This window comes from Puma concolor, chromosome E1 (genome assembly GCF_028749965.1).
Source record: "Puma concolor isolate L17-30 chromosome E1, mPumCon1.1.hap2, whole genome shotgun sequence".
Classification (NCBI taxonomy): Eukaryota; Metazoa; Chordata; class Mammalia; order Carnivora; family Felidae; genus Puma; species Puma concolor.
In genome coordinates, this window is record NC_141680.1 from 32,820,773 (window position 1) to 32,842,118 (window position 21,346).

The window sequence follows — 21,346 nt, forward strand, 5'->3', positions numbered from 1 at the left end:
TGAATATTAAAATTCACTTTTCCACGGAAGATCGCTGATAGTTTCATGATGGCGTAAACAAATTTAAGTTGCTTTGAGAATCAAGGTGAAGGTGGCAAGGCCCAAACATCTTCATCATTTCAAAAGCTCAGAGTGTGGTTAAGTGGTACAAAGACTCATTATTCTCTTGACAGTAATCCACATCACTGTTATCTCTTTAAAACGGTTTAATGGAATTTCTTATTATAGTGACTAAACTTACTGAAGCATTAGATTATGCACAGGTTAACTTCATTTCCAGGCCTTTGGGGTTGAGGGAAGCTGCAAGTCTGCCCAAGTTGAAAGTGGCTTTAAAGAAATACTAATGAGTGTAACATAAGAGGGCCAGGATGCCGCCACAAGGTAAAATGAGGACACGTCATTCTGTAAAAAGCACCTGTTTAAAACTAAAAGGAAAAACTTGATGAGACAATTTTGCTAATTTAAAAAATCTTGGTATATTTACTTTGATGTGATGATGCACATTTGTAATATGTTAGTCTGAAGAAGAGACTAAATTATTATAAATCCTCCCTCCCCAGTAATGTCCCGTAATTAGGAAGTGTGGGAAGGAGGGAAAACAGGAACAACCACCTGAGGAATGACTTCAGGTGCACACTCTCCTATTAAACTTTCTGAAAAATAATATTCTCATGCTTCAACATTATAACTACCTATAAATGGACATTCCATTAAATTTATCACTTAGATGAAGCAAAGGCAAAATGTCTAAGGAAAAAAATGTAGTTATAGACTCCGAACGATGACTATTAGAAAGTTCCCCTAGAAAGTGATCTTTGCCAGGAAACTTCATCGGGCACTTTTACAGGAACAAGTCTACATCTGAACTTTTTCCAAATCCAAAAGTAACATCCTAAAATACTAACTGATTTAAGCTTATGTTCACAATACACTTCTCCATATATGTTTAAAAAAACACACACCCAAACACCAAACATGCAATTACAAAGGGTACTCACTGGAAAAAAACAAAACAGCCAACAAAGGGATAAGGTTTCTATACTTCAAGTACACCTAGGCCTTGTGTACAAACATTCAGACTAATGCTTCTAAAACTCAGGTAATGCACATAAAGTGCCTGGCAAAGAGTTGATATTCAATAAAAGATCATGGCTAGTTTTGTTTTGTTTTTTGATAATTAGAACTTTGTGATTATTGCAAGAAAAACTTGGAACTCTTCCTATAATGCTGGAACGGGGCCATCTGTGTGTATACCATTCAATTTTATGTCCTAGTGAGCATAGTGACTAAAGAGCTTTGACATAATCAGTATGAAGAGATAATCCCAGATTTACTGGCTTGGAGAACATTCTAGTATTAGAGATATTTCCTCTCTGATTTGTGTGCTTGGTAATTCAACTGAGAAGAGACAGACCAAATCAGCCCTGTTGAGTCTGTTTAATTAATAAAGACCCCATGGTTCATACAGTGAGATGCTGCTACTTAGTATGAAAAATTTAAAGGTCTGGAGAATAAATGAGGCTGACTATGGAACGTAAAAATCTTCCATTTGAACACACACTACCTCTGGCAAATGTTCCTGCAGGGAGTGCATCTGACCTGATTTGGGGAGCAATCAACAGCAGTTCAGATATATTGGAAAATCCAAAAAGCATAATACCACTTGCCTCTGAGTGATTGCCAAATCTGTTGGTGGAAAACAGGAATATTTGATCTAGGAAGATGACAGTGTTGTGGGGTTTTATTTTTCTTTTATAATATTAGTAAATTGAAAGACATATTTTAGAACTTATAAAAAAAACCTAAGAGAACATGCTTTATTTTATTGGCAAAGAAATGTAAGTGAATTATTTAAATCCCATTATAATTACCCTCCTTATGTTTCTTACCTCCTAGCATGCAAAATGCTTTCTTTCGAAATAAAAATTTAGGACAGCCTTTAAGAGAAAAGTGGTTTAAAGACAAGAAGTGCGCTAGTTTTGAAGAAATTCATTCTTAATAACCGTCTGTGATGATAAAAAGGTTCTTTTGTTAAACTCCACTGTAAATGGCACTATTTATATATCACTATGAATTTAGCAACACTGCATGTATAATTTTATCATGTTTAAGATAAGGCTGCAAAATAATGAGCCAAAGTAATTAACTTGCAATGTCCTTTTTTGGGGGTGGGGGGATAATCCTATTCATATAATATTCATATGAATGAGAAAATAAAGACAAATAAGTAAATATATGTTCATTCAACCTGTTTCTGGTACCAGTATCTTGGAATCACTGGAAAATTTTACAACTGGCCACAAACTGCAAGTAGTAATAATAATAAAAGACTTATACTTAAAAAATAATCCCAATTGAAAACAAATGGGAAGGTAAGAACAGAAAGTGATCCATGTCAGGACGCTTGGGTAGCTCAGTTGGTTGAGTGCCTGACTCCTGACTTCAGCTCAAGTCATGATTTGATACCAGGTTTATGGGATTGAGCCTCGTGTGGGGCTCTGTGCTGAGCATGGAGCCTGCTTAAGATTCTCTTTCTCTCTCCCTCCGCCCCCTCCCCTGCTCATGCGCTCTAAAGTTGAGACAGAGAGAGAGAGAGAGCGAGAGCGAGAGAGAGAGAGAGAGAGAGAGAGAGAGAGAAAGTGAACTATGTCAATAAAATAATTAAAAAGTCACCAAACCTTGGTGAGGCAGCACATAACCTCGTCAGACACTGGTACAAGAATGACTAGGAATCAGTGATATGAAGTAATCCATTCTCAAACATGTTTAAGAGAAAATTATAAGTTGTTTGTTCCTAGTGACATATAAGGAGTTCTCTCTTACATAATTTTGGAAATACAGCCCTAAAATCAAATAGGATATTTCTCATTAATTAACTTTTTAAATATCACAGAACACTTCCAGCACTTTTTAATTGAGTATTTGGAAATCCAGTGGGGGTCTGATCAAATATTAGCAGGATCTCATCCAAATCTTTACAGTCTTCAGGACAGATTTTATTTTTGTTTCCTATTTATGGCAATTTATATAAAAAATACATCAGATATCTTATGAAAATTTAAAAATCCAATTAATTAAAAAACCTCTGGGGCATGTAGATAGCACAGTCAATTGAGCATCCGACTCTTGATTCCAGCTCAGGTCATGATCCCAGGGTTGTGTGACTGAGCCCCATGTCAGGCTCCACACTGAGCGTGGAGCCTGTTTAAGATTCTCTCTCTCTCCTCTCCTCTCCTCTCCTCTCTCTCTCTCTCTCTCTCTCTCCTTTTGCCCCTCCCCCTGCTTGCACACACACCTACTCTCTCTCTCCCTCTCTGCCCCTAGCTCCCCCCACTCACACCTCTCTAAAATAAAAAAAAATAAAAACCAAAACAAAACAAAAAACTGTTTACATCTCAGATACCACATTATTATTATTCTGATAAGAATCTAAAGCTATAACATATTACTTATGCATAATATTGGAAAAAACTGCTGTTACTAGACTTGGAAAAGATGAACACTGAAAATTCCTGAGAAAAATGTGAAAAGTATAAATTATATTTTTAAAATCATATACACAGGCTTAGATTGCTGTCACTTACTGTATAGAGCCCAAACACTCAAGGTCCAAAGCTGATACATGTTTCCAAAAACTGTTCTACGGTCACAGATTACAGCTTTGGGCAACTCTAAAAGATTGATGCTGTTTTTCATTGTGATAGGATTAAAAAGTACAGAAGGCCTCAAAGAACACATCCTACTGACACTGGTACTTATATACTGGACAATTAGATACTAATAAATAATCACAGAAATTTTGAGTTTGTAGATCTACACATTCTCATGGACCCTCTGGCAGTGTCCATCAAACTTTATGTTTTCCTTCCCTATCACAGAGTTGTTACCAGGAGGCAGCTGCCCAGGCAGCGACTACCTGTTTCAGCTACCCTTACATCCTAGTGTGAGCATGTGACTAGTTCCTGCCAATGGAAGATGAGAGAAATGTTTACCTCTTGTGGGCCAGGTTTTTAAGAAACTAGAGTGCCTTCTGTATTCTCTACTCTGACTCCTCATCCACTAACTGAACACAGAGGACTCTGAGGACCTAGGAGATGTGGAGCCATGAGCTAGAAGGAGCTGGCATACCAAAATCACCAGCCAAAGAAAGAAAAGCCATTCAACAGCCAGGAAGCTCTGCACTGACTGCTATGAGCATTAAGCTACTGAAAGGTGGCGGTTTGTGACTGCAGTTGGTGTCATTCTAAATGACACTTAAAATACTCTCAAGAGAGTATCTCAAGATGAGGCCATGACTATTACTTCCCCAGTAAACACATGTTCAACTTCTACAAACTGAAGAGGTTGGCCTTCTAAAATATAGAAGACAGGCAATAAATATATTTTTCATGCTATTTTAAATATATCACTAATAAAAAGACTGCCAGAATACAGATTAAGAACTGAATTTAATTAGAAACAAGTTTGCAAGACCACTGCCAAAGTTTCCTTCCACTTTAAATTCTCACTTATGAGTCCAGATACATGAAATATAGAAGCTACTTTAATTTTTAATGTTTGGGTATTTCACTTTATTTATCCAATAAGTTTCATACACATCTGATTAAGTATGTGTTCCTCCACTATCAAGTTTGAAACCTTAAAAACACTAAAATTATTTGAAACATAAAATTTAAACTAATTTTATACTTATTCTAATAATATTTTTCTATTTACCAAAGTTAAATAGACACTAAAAATATATCAATATGAATGAATGTACATATTTTACTACAGAAGAACTGAACATTCTAAAAATCACAAAACTGGATGGGACTTTGAGAATTTCCCATCTCTAAAGTCTTAAAGTGTTCTATCAGTATTAAAGACTCCATAATGTGTAAGTATAAAAGCCACTTGAGAGTGAATTCTGTAAAGTAGAAACCCTCAATTATAGGAAAAAATTATGAGATAAATACCAAACACGTCATCAACCTTTACACTTCTCTCATCAACTTTACAATACTATTTCTTTTTTTTTTTTTTTAATGTTTATTTACTTTTTGAGAGACAGAGAAAGAGACAGAGCGCAAGTAGGGGAGGGGAAGAGAGCGAGGGAGACACAGAATCTGAAGCAGGCTCCACGCTCTAAGCTGTCAGTACAGAGCCCAACACAGGGCTCGAACCCACTAACTGCGAGATCGTGACCTGAACCGAAGTCGGATGCTTAACCGACTGAGCCTCCCACGTGCCCCAATTCTATTTCTAATGGCGCCATCTTGGACTTGTGAATCAATGGACTTATCTGTCTTTTAGAACCTTAGTTTATTTTGAAGCAGAGGAAAAAGTTATACTTATCACCTTCATTTTATATATAGGAAACTAATACCGAGAGAGGTGAAATAACTTACTTTAGGTCATAAAACTGGAACGTGTTTGAGCCAGGATCTAGACCCAAATCTAACTTCTGAGAATTTAGCCATTATGTTAAATTCTCTCTCTGAGGCTCTGTTATCTGGGTTGGTTTCAACAACAATATGTATGGCGGTTCTCGGATGGATTAAATGACCACCTGAAAAGTGCTCTTCAGTTTTACAAGATGAGATAAAGATGTGTTGACTGATCACAGATCATACGTTTAAAGCATTTCTTAAAGCACTTGCCACAAAACTCATATTTTAATTGAGTAAGTATGAATAAAAAGTACTTGCATGAAGCCTGCTTCTCCAGAAGTCTCCTATGCTTTTCACATTGTGAAATGAATTCTTAATATATCTGTCTTTGTCCACCAGGCTGTTAACTTCCAGAGGGCAGAGAAGTATTGCACGCATCTTTACAGCCTCAGTGTCAGGCTCACAGAAAATGAGGGTCAATAAATGTTTGATGCATAGATCCACCAGGCATTTCGCTGATATTATTATACCAAAAATAAAAAAATGCTCAAAAGTGGTAGACTAGCTTATTTATAATTGAGGATCAGATAAAACAATCTTCAGATGTGAAAATGCAGTAGCTTCACCCGGAATGATTCAGAAATATGTTATCAGGAAAGAGTTCAAATTATATAAATAGCCTAAAAGTTACCAAATAACCAGGACCACTAACCCTCTTCACCCATATTCTAATATCCAAGTAACTTGAAAAGGTCTATTCATATACTTGGTAGTAGGTAAAAATTGAACCACTATGATGATTCAAACAATTTTGACTAGAGTTTACTTGCTAAATAGCCAGTGTAAACTTACTCAAATCCCAGGATTTAAGTTATAATTATTTACATCAAACAAACACTACAGTTCGCTAAACAAATCTTGTGTTAGTAATACTGGTAGAGCATAAAATGCTACCAAAGACAAACATAATGGTAAGTAGTCTAGCTAAGAGCTCACCCTACCCCTCAATTCTCTAACCTTTACTGAAGTGATTTTACTACACTGGAATTTTCAGCCTCTGAAGTAATTCAGGATGTAGCCAAAGCCATGTTTCTAGGTATCTAATATCCAACAAAAGGATGGAGACTTTTCATAAAGGGGCCTGGTTAATGCTAAGTAACAAAGTTTAGGTGAGATCTAAGAAGATCCTTCAACCCTTTCAATATCCTGGATCATTCTTTTGATATAGATGTTTAGATATGTGGCAGCTGGATAAGACTTTACATCAGATTAGCATTTTGTACTTTACGATATTCTTTGATACTGATTTCCCAATTTGCTTTTCGTACAAATCTCATTAACCTAACTTTTCGCTACAACTTTTACAATTGCAGAAACGGAGGCTAAGGTAGTTCAAGCATCCTGTCCACGTTCACACGGTAGCAGAACTAGGGTGTGGATGTAGACCATGGCCACTGTTCTTTCATATAGACTATGCAGACCTCATTTGAAATTCCAGATCGCCCATGTGCTAACTGGGTTGACTGTGTGTCTCTGGGACACTTACTTAAACTCTGAGTCTCAGTTCCCTAATATAGAAAACATGCCACACCTGCCTCAATAGTGTTAAGAGATAACATGAATACATCCTCTAGATCCATGCCTGGACACATTCTAGGTCCCTTATAACCATCACCCTGTCCCCTCTATCTCTGACTCCCTGTATTTGTTTTATATTGGTGCAGTAACAGATTCCCACAGATTTAGTGGCTGTAAACAACACAAAGTCACTGGCTTACAGTTCTGTAGCACAGAAGTCCAACAGGGTGCTTGCTGGGCTAAAATCAAGGTGCTGGCAAGTCTGCATTCCTTTCTGGAGGCTCTAGTGGGGACTCTGTTTCCTTGCTTTTCCAGCTCAAAGGCCATCCACGTTCTGGTATTCCTAGCCCCCATCTTCAAAGCCAGCAACATAGCCTATCTGTCCCTGCTTCCACTGTCACATCTCTTTCTCTGACCCTTTTCTTCTGCCTCCCTTTTCCACTGTTAAGGCCTCATGTGATTATATTGGACCCACCTGGATAATCCAGGCTAGTCCCCCTATTTTAGGATCAGCTAGTAGCAGCCTTAATTCCACCTGCAACCTTTATGCCCCTTTAGCCCGTAACCTAATGTATTCAAAGTTTGCGGAGATTAACACGTAGACACCACTGGGAGCCATTATTCTCCCTACCACACTCTCCCTCCCCTTAACTGCTTCATCCATGAAGATTAAGGCACAAGAGAAAAGGCACTGGTTTGGATTAATTTTTGCAATTTGCCTAAAACTTGGTAAATGTATAGGAAGATTATATACTACATTGTAATGGAGATTATTGGACGAAGAAAAAGAAGGTGCTGGAGATCTTATGAAAAGTAATTTAAGAAAGAATCAGCTGTGGTGAACTGAATTGTGCTCCCTACCCCCTCCAATTCATATATTGAAGCCCTAATCCATAATGTGGCTGTATTTGGAGACAGAGCCTTTGGGGAGGTAAAGTTAGATGAGGTCATGGAGGTGGGGCCCTGGGTCCAATGGGACTAGTATCCTTGTAAGAAGAGGTAGAGACACCAGAGCTCGATCTCTGTGCACACAGACAAGAGGCCATGTGAGGACACAGTGAGAAGGTAGCTGTCCATATCCCAGGAAGAAAGGCCTCACCAGAAATCAATCCTGATGGCATCCTGACCTTGGACTTCTGGCCTCCAAAACTATGAGAAAATAAATTTCTGTTATTTAAGCCACTCAGTCATGGCAGTCCTAGCAGACTAATACAGCAACCAAATTTGGAAGGGAAAGTGTTTGACATAAAAGTTAGTATTTGTTAATAAATTTAAAATAAAGGGTACTGGAGGCAAAGAGAATTCCACATCTGGCTAAATAAAAGTATAACCCCCAGAGAGGTGATGCATTTCCAAAGTACTTCTTGGAATCCCAGAGGATTTGCTTATAGTATCCCAATGAAATGCTAAAAAACATGCTTTATGCCTCAGTTATACCTGTCATTGGTCAAATGGGGGGAAAGAGTTTGATGCTGGCTGTCTAGATCTGGATGTTTTATTCATGTCCATGGGCTTTGCCATTCTGTATAACCTAAGCCAGCTGGCTGGCCTTTCATTTAAATGACAGTTGCTCATACAGCACTTCATATTGCTACACCCCTTCGTAGATATTTATAGAAAATCTAGAGCTAGCTGTCTCCTCCAGCTCCTGAGCAATGCAACCTCTCGGCTCCTGTCACAGGGCTTATGACTGGCTGGAGAGTGGCATAGGTGCAGGTTTTGGTTAGTGGTTTCTATTTGCAGCTGTGCAAAATAAAGCTGAGCTGTCATTTAAAGCCCCTCCATTGCCAAATAGCAATACTATAAAATAAAGGAAGGGAGGGAGAACTAAGTTCTGTTAAGTGCTCACCATGTGCCAGGTATTTTGCCAGGGGCTTTACCTCCCTTATTTATTCAATTCTCAAAACAATCCAAAGAGACATAAACTATTAGCCTTGTTTCATTTGTTTCTGAGAGAGAGAGAGAGAGAGAGAAAGAGAGAGAGAGAGAGAAAATGCAAGTGGGGGAGGGGCAGAGAGACAGGGAGACACAATCTGAAGCAGGCTCCAGGCTGTCAGCACAGAGCCTGATGTGGGGCTCGAACCCCACATGAGCTGCAAGATCATGACCCGAGTCAAAGTGGGATGCTTAACTGACTGAGCCACCCAGGTGCGCCAACTATTATCCTTGTTTTTGAATGAGTAAAGGGAGTGCAGACAGCTGAAAACAGTATCAATTAAATCAAGGTCACACTCACAAGTGGTACATAAACTAAAGGAACCCAAGTCTGTCTGAGACTAGAGTCTGCATTTTTTTTCTCACCAATTGCTTTCCTAAATTGCCAGTGACAGTATTCATGCATTTGATATTTATTTAGCACCTACGCATACCGGGCATTGTACTAGTTACTGGGTATTCTAAACCCACTGTCACATAGATGTTTACATCCAAACCAGTGGTTTCAGTACAATTTATTCATGTCTAAGAAGTGTTCAGGGACAAAGTATTTTAAAAGTTCCATATTTCCTCCTTCAATTCATCTTTTATTTCTTCATTACAGTCTCATTAAGAATGAAATGCTCAGGATTCTCATGCAGGCAGAAGGTGGTGAGGGGATTACATGCACTCTCCTCTAAAATGAAGTTAAGGGGGCGCCTGGGTGGCGCAGTCGGTTAAGCGTCCGACTTCAGCCAGGTCACGATCTCGCGGTCCGTGAGTTCGAGCCCCGCGTCGGGCTCTGGGCTGATGGCTCAGAGCCTGGAGCCTGTTTCTGATTCTGTGTCTCCCTCTCTCTCTGCCCCTCCCCCGTTCATGCTCTGTCTCTCTCTGTCCCAAAAAAATAAATAAACGTTAAAAAAAAAAAATTAAAAAAAAAAAAAATGAAGTTAAGTGCATAGAAATTGCCCTGACACCTCATCAAGGGGGCCTTACACTTATAGTAAGTCTGTGAATGGGTATTCCTTAGCCCACCCAAAAAGAATCAAAGCAGCCAAATTAATGATGTCTTCAGAGAGAGGGCTCCTGACAGTGTCCACTAAAGTGGAGCTAAAATAGTCTGCCAAGGATTTAGGAAAAGTCAAAAGTAGTAGCTTTTTATTTCCAAGACAGAAATGATCCATTCTTCCTTCCCCTCTGATCTCTCTAATTTCTAATTACATTAGAATTACCCAGCATAGGCTCTACTTGTAAAATAGGGGGTAAGAAAACAACCTCAAATTTTCCTCTTTTGTGCTTTCTATTTATTTTATAAATGAGAGGACACGATGTAACTTGAGCCTTTAATTAATACAGCTGGCTGACAATGGCAAGTCTTATTCATACATGTTATGATCCACATTCTTTCCTACCTGGGAACAACCTCATAGGATGTCCTACTTCAAATCAGACAATCATTTAGGAACATTAATTTCTCAGACTGGAGAGAAATGAAGAAAGCCATGCCTACCAGACATCAGTTACCTTTTGGAGTCATTAAGGCAAAACTTTTAAATTTTTGTTTTTACATTTATTTATTTTTGAGAAACAGAGTGAGACAAAGTGTGAGCAGGGGAGGGGGAGAGAGAGAAGGAAACACAGAATCTGAAGCAGGCTCCAGGCTCTGAGCAGATGGTCAGCACAGAGCCTGATGTGGGGCTCAAACCCACAAACTGTGAGATAATGACCTGAGCTGAAGTTAGGCGCTCAAACGACTGAGCCACCGAGGCGCCCCAAGGCAAAGCTTTTAAATACTGTCTCATAAGAACTTTTTTTGGGTGGATTGTCATTGTAAACAATGTCCATGTTCAGTATTTCAACCTACCCTGTGTACTGTCACTGTTCATCCTGGCAGAGTTCCTGGGCTAGCAAAATGTTCTGAAGACCAAAGACTGCAAAGATGTGGCCTGTGCCCCTACACCTCTTGCCCCCTGAACCCACAGCAGACGTCTAATTGATCAGACGTCACTGAGGCTGAACATAGACTTTGAACTCTTCACAAAACAATGCTTGAGACAGTGAGGTGAAATCTATTTGCCTTCCCTGCTCCAGATAGAAACTTTTGTTTTATTCAGAAATTATGGACTTTCTAGGTTATACTGATAGGCATTGATAATGCTGGAAAGTATACTGCTTCCTATGTAATGGACAAATGTTTTATAACATGAGGAGAGATCTCACATTAAAGGTGTATCAACACAAATGAATACACGGAGAATTATAAGTCAAGCATAAGTAACTTTTTAAAATAATTTTTTTTCAACGTTTTTTATTTATTTTTGGGACAGAGAGAGACAGAGCATGAACGGGGGAGGGGCAGAGAGAGAGGGAGACACAGAATCGGAAACAGGCTCCAGGCTCCGAGCCATCAGCCCAGAGCCTGACGCGGGGCTCAAACTCACGGACCGCGAGATCGTGACCTGGCTGAAGTCAGACGCGTAACCGACTGCGCCACCCAGGCGCCCCAAGCATAAGTAACTTTTAAAAACAAATGCTTGGGGTGCCTGGGTGGCTAGGTCGGTTAAGCGGCCGACTTCAGCTCAGGTCATGATTTCACGGTCCGTGAGTTCGAGCCCCGCGTCGGGCTCTGTGCTGACAGCTCAGAGCCTGGAGCCTGTTTCAGATTCTGTGTCTCCCTCTCTCTCTGACCCTCCCCCGTTCATGCTCTGTCTCTCTCTGTCTCAAAAATAAATAAACGTTAAAAAAAATAAAAAAAAAACACAAAAAACAAATGATTACACCTACTGGAAAAATCACTAAACGGAGTATAATTTCATGTTTGAAGCAAGTGTCTAATACTTAGATGTTTGCATTATTTATATAGATATACAGGCTATACACACACATATATAAAATATGTTTACTTACATTATATTGTGAAATAGCATTGTGGCAGGCTCGTCCAAGACAGGTCCCAATGATCCCCACCTTCTGGCATTTATACTCTTCTACACTGTACCAGGGTTAGTCTATGTGACCGATAGCATATGGCAAGAGTGATGGTATATCACCCACTTTTGAGACTGGTCATAAAGACACTGTAGCTTTTTTCTTCATGTTTCTCTTGTTCTCACTCTTTCTCTTGTCTCTTGTTTTGGGCAAAGCCAGCTGCCTTGTTGTGTAAAGCCCTTTGGAGAAAGGTCCGTGCTGTGGTGAGGAACAGAAACCTCCTGCCAACAGCCACACGTGTGAGTTTGGAACAAATATTCCAGCCCCACTAAGGCACTCTTCGATCCCTAGCTTTGGCTAACCACTTGATCGCAACTTCATGAGACAACCAGAGAGAAAGAGCCGATGATCCAGTAAAACCACACCTGGATTCTTGACTCTCTAAAACTGGGTGAGAAAATAAATGTTTGCTGTTTTAAGCTGCGAACTTTGGGAGAAATTTATCATGCAGCAACAGAGAATTAATACAATTATGATCACTGATCACAGTGAATCTGAATTTTTCCATAAAGAAAAGAATACAATGAAGGCAATGTGGCAGCAATGTCTAGTTTGTAATAATTACATTCAGCTTTACTATCAAACATAACTCCCGACATAATTTTGTTCAATTCTACAATAAATTTTAAAGTGGAATCATATCAAAGGACTACTATAAATCTATAATAGTATGCAACTTCCAAAGGGAAGAAATTGGCTAGAAAAACAGGTAAGTTAATCAGATACTTTCATCATAGCACCATCAAGATAACTGGCATTTTGTCATTAAATTTAAGAATGCTGCCACTTTCTGGGGCGCCTGGGTGGCTCAGTCGTTTAGGTGTCCCACTTCGGCTCAGGTCATGATCTCACGGTCCGTGAGTTTGAGCCCCGCGTCAGGCTCTGTGCTGACAGCTCAGAGCCTGGAGCCCGTTTCAGATTCTGTGTCTCCCTCTCTCTCTGCCTCTCCCCTGTTCATGCTCTGTCTCTCTCTGTCTCAAAAATAAATAAACGTTAAAAAAAAAAAAAGAATGCTGCCACTTTCTAAGGAGACAATACAAAAGTTTTCCCTTGAATGTGCTGGTATGCATGAGTGTGTGTATATGTATACACACACACACTCATATATATATAGCAAGTGGGCAAGCCCTGCCTATGTGCATATTGCATACACATATTAGTATACACACATACACATATATACAAACACACACGTTTGTTACTTCTATGAAACGCCGGCTCTAGCAATGCCAACATTTGATTAAATTTGTGTATGCCAGGTAAAACGTTTTCTTCTCTTACATCAGAACTTAAGTAGATGATTACTATAAAGTATTAATAGGTGTGCAGTGGACATGTGGATGGATAGGAATATTCAATGAGGACTATATTCATCTGGGCATTCTTGGGACAGCAATGACAGTTATTCCTTTGCCTGAGGCTTGGCTTCCATCAGATGTAACAACTGAATTTTGGGGAAGACAGTGACAGGTGTCAATTTCAGGGAAGAGATTCTATGTATACAGACCATCATCTCCTCCGGTGTTCTGGAAGGGCGATTTCAGACTGTTCTTTTTAAGTTAAGGTGAGAGAGGCAATGGCCTGAGTTCATTAGTTGTTATTTCTTGCCTCCAAAGTACATTTACCTGGTAATTGAACTGCTTCTACCCCAAAAGCTAAGGTTATCCAGGCACACAATCTTAGCTGGGGTAAGTGAGAGGATGAAGATTAAAAAAATAAAACAAAAAAAGCTAAATAAACAGTTCCAAGAAAGACATACAATGGATGCTTGCTTACGCAGCCATTACTTATGTGGCAACATCACCTATCTGAACATAGCAGCTAAGAGCTAGGAAGTAACCCCCTATCAAAATGTTAACAGTGAGGGGAGGGAGTGAGTTAGGGCTAAACTTTACTGTATGTACTTTGGGTCAGGTGCTATGGTAGGTTTTTCATGTACGTAAGCTCATTCATTCTGGACAAGAACCCTACAAAGTGCTAATATTCTTACCAGTCCATAAATATGGAGAATTAAAGCCCAGAGAGCTTAAGTGAACATGTCTAAGATCATTCAGCTATGCTGTGGAGACATCAGCATTTGGACCCAAGTGGCCTCGATATAAGAAGACAAGGAAGTATGTAACACTTATTAAGTAAAACTTTCATCAAGAATAGTTAAGCTAAAATACATGTTGGTGCTTGAATGGGGTAAACTTCTAGCAGAAAAACCTAACTCATGGCAAGCAGCTCATTCCTCCATGAGGCCAGGTAAAGGAAGAACTGGCATATTGTTAGGTTTTCCTATCTTCACTATGTGACCTTTCTAATCTCCAGGAGATAATTACTTATTCTTAGAACTAAGTTTCTGTTCTGCTATTTAAAAAAATGGATAAAGTATAGAGCTCTCCCCAAATCAAGATCTGTTTAAAATATCTTTCTTGTCACATGGAAACATACTATGTTAAAATGAGGACGTGGAGGTGGTAAAGCATGGGTGTGTGTGTGTGTTGGGGGGTGGCTTTACGTACCTTGGTTCTGCAATTTTGCTACCGTGTGGCCCTGATCAAGTTAGTCTCTTTTCCACATAGGGTCTCCAACTCTAATGGTGAGACACTGATACCCACCAGTGTCCTCTGGGGAACAAATCTATGTTATCATTTCTGTAATGCTTTCTTTGTAGGTCAAGATTAAGGTCAAGGAAGAGAATCAGCGGAGTTCCAAAGGGCAGGTTGAAGGGATGTATTTTCTATGCTGGAGTAGACTATATAAATGTAGCGTCTCTTTCTGTTCCTTCCACAGGACTGTGACTTAGATCTGAAGGCAGACAAATGGCTTGTTTACCCTCTCTCTTCTCCTCTCCTTGGATGCTACTCTTCTTTGTAGCAGACACCAGACCAAGACTATTGTTCCAGTCCCCAAGGCACAGTGGCTTAAGCCAGCTGGGTACCAGGCAATGGGAAACACTCTCGTTTCCTCCTTGTCTTTATCTTAGTGACTGTGTCCTTAGTATCCTTTCCTCATATGGCACCAGTTAGGCTCTGACACTCAGCTTTGGGTGAGGATATACTGACAGCTGGCTGAGGCTAAGGAGTGCTCACAGGGTCCAGACTCATTTAGATATTTTTTCAAAGGCCTTTGAACCAGAACCCCAGTTAATAATGAATGCTAGTTTGCCTTCCTTTGATCTGGCATTTCTTTTTGGGGACTTTCTAGGAGACAGGCATGGCTGAAGAGACAGGATGCAGCTCACCACCACCATAATAGCATCCTAATAAGAGCCAAGTGGGGTCCACTCTCCACACCATTGGGAGAATTAAATGATGCGACGCATACAAAAATCCACCTAATATATGCCTGACTACTGAGCATCATCAGGCCGTGCTCTGTAAATGCTCATTTTCCTCTCCCCTCCATCTTTTCCCTTAATCATTACAAAGTAAGTATGAGAAAGAAACCCAGTGCAAACGTGAATGTGGTTTTCATTTTCCTGCCAGCTCTACAGTATTATGATTCAAATCTTCCAGGAACTGAACACAGTTAACTTAGCATAGCAGGGGGCAACTTTCCTTCCAGAAGAGATAGGATTCTGGCAGTGAGCAGTATGGTACTAAATGTAATCTTTGCATGGGAATCCTGGGTCCTCTATTCCAAATGTTCCTTTCTCCACACATTATAAACTGTGCCTTTGCTTTATTAATTACTTTTTGCTAGGGACCACAAGAAAAAATATACATCACAAAAATGCTTTGCCAAGTTTATTCCTAGTTTTTTTCTCAATTCTTTTTAAGTATGGACTTTTGAGTTCTCAATGTTTTCAATGGTCATATGACTTTTTATGTTTTTCCCCACCAACAATTATGGGTTTCTCCGTACTGTAAATTAATAATGACTACTCAGCATCTACTGTGTTCAAAGTTCTATGCTAGGAGCATCACATTTAACAACTCTATGAAGTAGGCAATACTTCCCTTACTTTATGATGAGAAAACTGAGGTGAAGAGTGACATAGGAACCTGTGTAAAGTCACAGAGCTTGAGAATCAAAATTGGAATACTGCTTTGGAAAATACTTGCACACTTGAAAGGACATCAAGGACATACCTTCCTTTCCTCTCCAAATGCATAACAAGAACACATTACTAAAAAGGACAATCAAGGGAGTCTTTCAGGTGTCAGGAGTCTTTGGGATTCCCCTTTGTGATCTCGTAACACCACTTGGGACACGAAGGGAGCTAACCAGAACACAATGGAAGTAGATCAGACTGCGTTTCCAGGGTAAAGCTAACCAGTCCAGCTAGGACAGGTATTACTCTTGAGGCTTTCAAAGGCAGGTCCCTATTGCTGACAATCCTGCAGTGAAAAGACTTGGATTCTATTCTGGTTTGGTAATTTAGTAGCTATGGATTTTTGGGCAACTGCTCTAAGCTCTTATGTTGTCCATCCATAAAACACAAAACAAGGCCACATACTTCAAAAGATATTCTGTGAATCCACTGAAATAGAGTTTGTTCATATTATGCCTCATTTATCTCTTTAGTTGTTTACTTTTTGTCTTTCCCTACTGTTGTGTAAATTCCATGATATCAGAGAACCAGCCAGTATATTTTACTCCTGTATCTCCAAGGCATGGAACATTGCGTGGCATAGAGCAAATGCTCAAAATATATTTGCAGAATGAATGAACTGTGTACGTTGTAAAATATTAAAACTGCTGATTATTATTAACATTATTGAGTTTTAAGACATACAAAGTTGATTTTTTTTCTTTAGATATTAACTTTTCATGAGTATTAATACTTTTAGCCAGAAGTGAATTCAGGCAGCCAACATTTAAGTTCAAATTATGATCCTGTTTCAACTTTTTGCTGTTTCCCTTGAAATAATTACTAGGGTTTCCCCCCCCCTCAAAACGATATCTGATATTAGCATTTAAATCACATGAAATGAAAATGGTGAGGCTTCATTTCTTGTTACTAATTTTTGTAACCTCCAAGAGGGTTTCTTGGTTTTGCTGATTATTCTGCAACTTCCAGGTTCTCTCCAGATGTGAAGAAAATTGCTTACTTGGTTGAGATGCTTGTACTTACTTGATGAAGTACTTGATTCCATCTGCTGTGTAAGCTTCCTCCCACCCATAAGGTAGACCTACAGTGAAAGGAAACCAAAAATACATTTAATAAGATGATAAAGATAACTTTATTTCCTGGATGCAAACTTCCCACATCTTTACAATTATTTGAGTACATTTCTCATACAAAATAATTTTCTAGAAGGGAGGAATTAAAACAATTCAGATGAGCTTTCCTACTCAGCATCTTTAGAACACAATAAATAAGTCTCGAACAGTTAACAATCTGCTTTAGTTGCATTAACTGGATTATGACTTGTCATTTACACGGGGTGAGCATTTTTGTCAGCAGGATTCAAGCACAAATTTTTGGTGCAGGGGATGGTTTTTGCCTGAAGGCAGAAGGATGGACAAGATGGCCCCTGCTTGTCTATTTTGGCTCAAAGTTTCCTTAATTGGCTCCCTTTACATTCTTTCAGCTCCACAGGGAATTGGTGCATGAGTGCCAGATCAGCAGGGGCTTGAAAGCAGCTTCTGGACAAGACCAAATTCCTCGTGAAGGCTGAAAGTTTAGCAAAGTGATTTACAATGGATTGCAGCATTTTATTTTGTTAATTAAGATTTTGTGCATTAAACATAAACGGCCAAACAATTTGCTAAACGTAGCTTTCATTTCTGTAATGGGATTGAGTTAGTGAGCTATAAAGAAATGCAGATTGAAGTAAGCGAGAAATTATATGGCCGTATTTCTGTAAACGAGCACATTTGTGTCCTCATCATATCAAGACAACAGGCCCATGTTGAGGTAGCCACATTCTCTTATATTCCAGCTATGGCTGGTACCCCTCTAGAACAACATGGTTTTATCCCTCTGCTGCATCCATCCCTGCATACCACTCAGGATTTTAACTGACGTTTTGGGTCAGTCCTTTGATCCTGGCTTGTCATGGATCCACTGCTGGGTATAATATACACAAACGCACTAAAGAACAGACTCCATGGCTCAGGGAGCCAACTTCTTTGGAAAGTAACTGAGCTATCACAACAAACCATTAGGTTTCACCCTGCCCCCCCCAGTCTCATCATAAGGAGAGGAAAAAGGCACAACAAATAATTATTTAAATGAAATAAAACCTTACTCTATTTCTTTTTTTTAAATAATTTTTAAAATGTTTTTATTTTATTTAAAAAATTTTTTTTTTCCAACGTTTTTTATTTATTTTTGGGACAGAGAGAGACAGAGCATGAACGGGGAAGGGGCAGAGAGAGAGGGAGACACAGAATCGGAAACAGGCTCCAGGCTCCGAGCCATCAGCCCAGAGCCTGACGCGGGGCTCGAACTCACGGACCGCGAGATCGTGACCTGGCTGAAGTCGGACGCTTAACCGACTGCGCCACCCAGGCGCCCCTACAATGTTTTTATTTTATTTTTGAGAGAGAGAGAGACAGTGTGAGCAGGGAAGGGGCAGAGAGAGAGAGGGAGACACAGAATCTGAAGCAGGCTCTAGGCTCTGAGCTGTTAGCACAGAGCCTGACGTGGGGCTCAAACTCACAAGCTGTGAGATTATGACCTGAGCTGAAGTTTGACACTTAATCGATTGAACCACCCAGGTGCCCCCACCTTACTCTATTTCTTCAAGAATATTCTATTTGTTTATTTATTTTGACAGAGAGAAAGAGAGAGAGAAAACACATGCGCACGAGCAGGGGAGGAGTAGGGAGAGAGGGAGAGAGAGAATCCCAAGCAGGCTCTGAGCTGTCAGCACAGAACCTGACATGGGGCTTGATTCCCATGAACCGTGAGATCATGACCTAAGCAGAAACCAAGAGTCAGATGCCCAACCAACTGAGCTACCCAAGCGCCCAAAGAATATTCTTTGAGAATATTTCTGGGGATGTTGTTTTTATAACTAAGGAAAACAAAACAAGCTTTATTAAATTATATCTATTTCCGGGCCATTAACACAAGTTATATAAAATGAGACCTTGGCTAAAAAATTCTGCAACTGTTTCCTTTGTAGATTAACTCAGGCCACCTAGGAGTTTCTTTTCTCTCTTAGTGAATAAGTATTCCTATTTGAAGTAGAAAATAAGCATTTCTGGGAACTCAGCATAAGCAAATGACTAGCTTCTTACAAGTCCCTGAAGTGACACTGTGTCCGTCTCTGCCAGTAGCACGTGCCCAGCCAGACAGGCCATGACAACTGTTGCTGCACAGGTTCAAGTAGATTTATTTTCTTTTTTCACACTTCCTGCATTTTTGCTACAGATCACTTTACTGATCACTAACAACCACCTGACCTGCAGGGAAGAATGTCATGACTGTACATAAGAGCTTCAATAAAATGCTCAGAAATACAAGGATATCTGGTCAGTAAGGCAAAGGCAGCTAAAAAGTTAAGTAGAAAGTCATTCTAATATGATAAGGTTTTTGTTCAAATGATTTGTTTGTCCAACGTTCATATCTGTACCTGTAGACTTTAAGGCACAGATTTTTTCTTTCATGAAAAGGAGACAAAATGTACACTTTAGTATCTTTTAACCCATAGCATCATTTAAAAATCGAGATTGACATTGGAGTACCACACATTCCCTATCAGAATAGGATTCCTGCCCTGATTATTTTCTTCCAATTATTAAACAAGGAATATAACCTCATAACAGACTCATTAAAAGTACTAGTCCATATTCATTTTAGTCAATATGGTTTTTGAATGACTACAGCCATAAAGATATTCTTATGGGTTAAATAATATGTATAGTTTATTTTAGGATAAATTCTCTGTTCTGAAAAAAGTAAGCATTTCTTTTTAGAAGAGTGAATGGTTTCTTCTTTTTCATGCAGCTCCTATAATCTGAAAAACAGAACTGGAGACTTAAATGGATAGTAGCAATCTCTCAGTGATCATTCAGTAGCAGAAAACACAATTGCTGTCTAATTATAAACTGAAAAGCACAATATTGATAAACCAAATAGCTTACTTTATATAAAAAGAGCACTTTTGCTTTCCAGAAGCTTGTATACTTATGATGGCCTCAGTTTTCCATTAGTAAAAGATTTCATTTCTTCATAATAAGTGATTTGGGCAAAATCACAACATGATCTAAATACTTTTTAATAATAATTATTATCCCAAGGCATTAAATTTTTTTCTCCATTTCCCCATTTGCTTTATACTTGTAAATATATAATGTTTCTATTTTTCATTTCATATCTGTCTTAAAACTTTTATGACAACCATAATAACTTGGAATTATTTCTGATTGGAAGTATTCGTCTATGCACCCTTACATAACATTCTTTCCATCAGAGATCATCTGTTCCCAATCAACCACTTCGTGGGGATGACCCCAAAATCTTCATGAGTATCTTGCCAAAGTAAGAGTATTGTACATATTTAGCTGTTGCCTAAGACTCAACATATCTAAAACTAAACTCATGGTGTTTTCATACAAACTAGTTTCCTTCCAATTTTCCAGTCTATTTAGGTAATGAGATTCTCTTCGTTACATTGGGCCCATTCATCAAATATTTATCAATCATTTATTATATGTTCAGTATTTTACTTTGTGTTCAGTATGTGATGATGAACAAATAAACACTGACCTTGAGCTTATGGAGCTTTAAGAAATAAGCACAATGAAGACCTCATTCAAAACGGAAAGAAGTACAACAGGAGAAAAGTGTTGAATACTGTGGAAAAGTAACTTACAGTTACTAACACACAAAGAACTACAAATCACTAGGAACAAGGCCAATGACAAAGAGAAGTCTGTGGAACATGTGAAACATTCAGGACACAGGAACTCACTCTTAATGAGACAAATATAAATTAAACTTTTATGAGATGCCATGTACATCATGTTAGCAAACATTTAAAAAGTTGTTTAAACAAGACACTGTTGGGAATGTGAAGAGACAGTCATTCGCGTACTGATGGTAGTATAAATTGATAACGTATTTATGGAAACCTGTCAATATCTATACAAAATCGTAAATGCTAAAATAATAACAGTGGACATTTATTGAGTGGTTATGTGCTAGACATTGCTACAAGCACTTCACATGTACCAACTCTCTTAGCCTCACTGCAATTTTAAGAGAGGGGCTGCTATCATACCCATTTTGCAAATGAGGAAACTGAGGCACAGAAAGGTGAAATCATTTGCCCAAGTGACACAGCTGGCAGGTGGTAGAGCCCAGACTCTTAAGCACTATCCTGAATCTCCATGTACCATTTAATCTAGCAATTCTTCCAGGAATTTAGCCTACAGATATGTTTTATGTACAAGATTATTAATTGTTTAAAAAAAAAAAAGGACTGGAAATAATCTAACCACCAATGGGGACTGACTAAAGACCATATAGCCAGATAATGGGATATTGTCCAGCTGTGAAAAAGAATGAGGACGTAATTTATGTACCAATTTGGGTAGGGGGTGTGGGA

The 21,346-nt window shown here is 39.0% G+C and overlaps 1 protein-coding gene across 5 annotated transcripts in view; it reads right to left on the reverse strand.

The window, feature by feature from the left end:
• The window catches only part of STXBP4 (syntaxin binding protein 4), a 172,786-nt gene that overhangs the window by 6,254 nt on the left and 145,186 nt on the right, over positions 1-21,346 (reverse strand). For 4 of the 5 annotated variants that reach the window (XM_086686923.1, XM_086686926.1, XM_086686925.1 and 1 more), the window contains one exon: positions 16,918-16,975. In XM_086686923.1, coding sequence (XP_086543049.1) covers positions 16,918-16,975 — 58 coding nt within the window. Of the gene's footprint in view, positions 1-11,566; positions 12,240-16,917; positions 16,976-21,346 lie in introns of those variants that run through there. The other variant, XM_086686924.1, reaches the window with a different exon arrangement.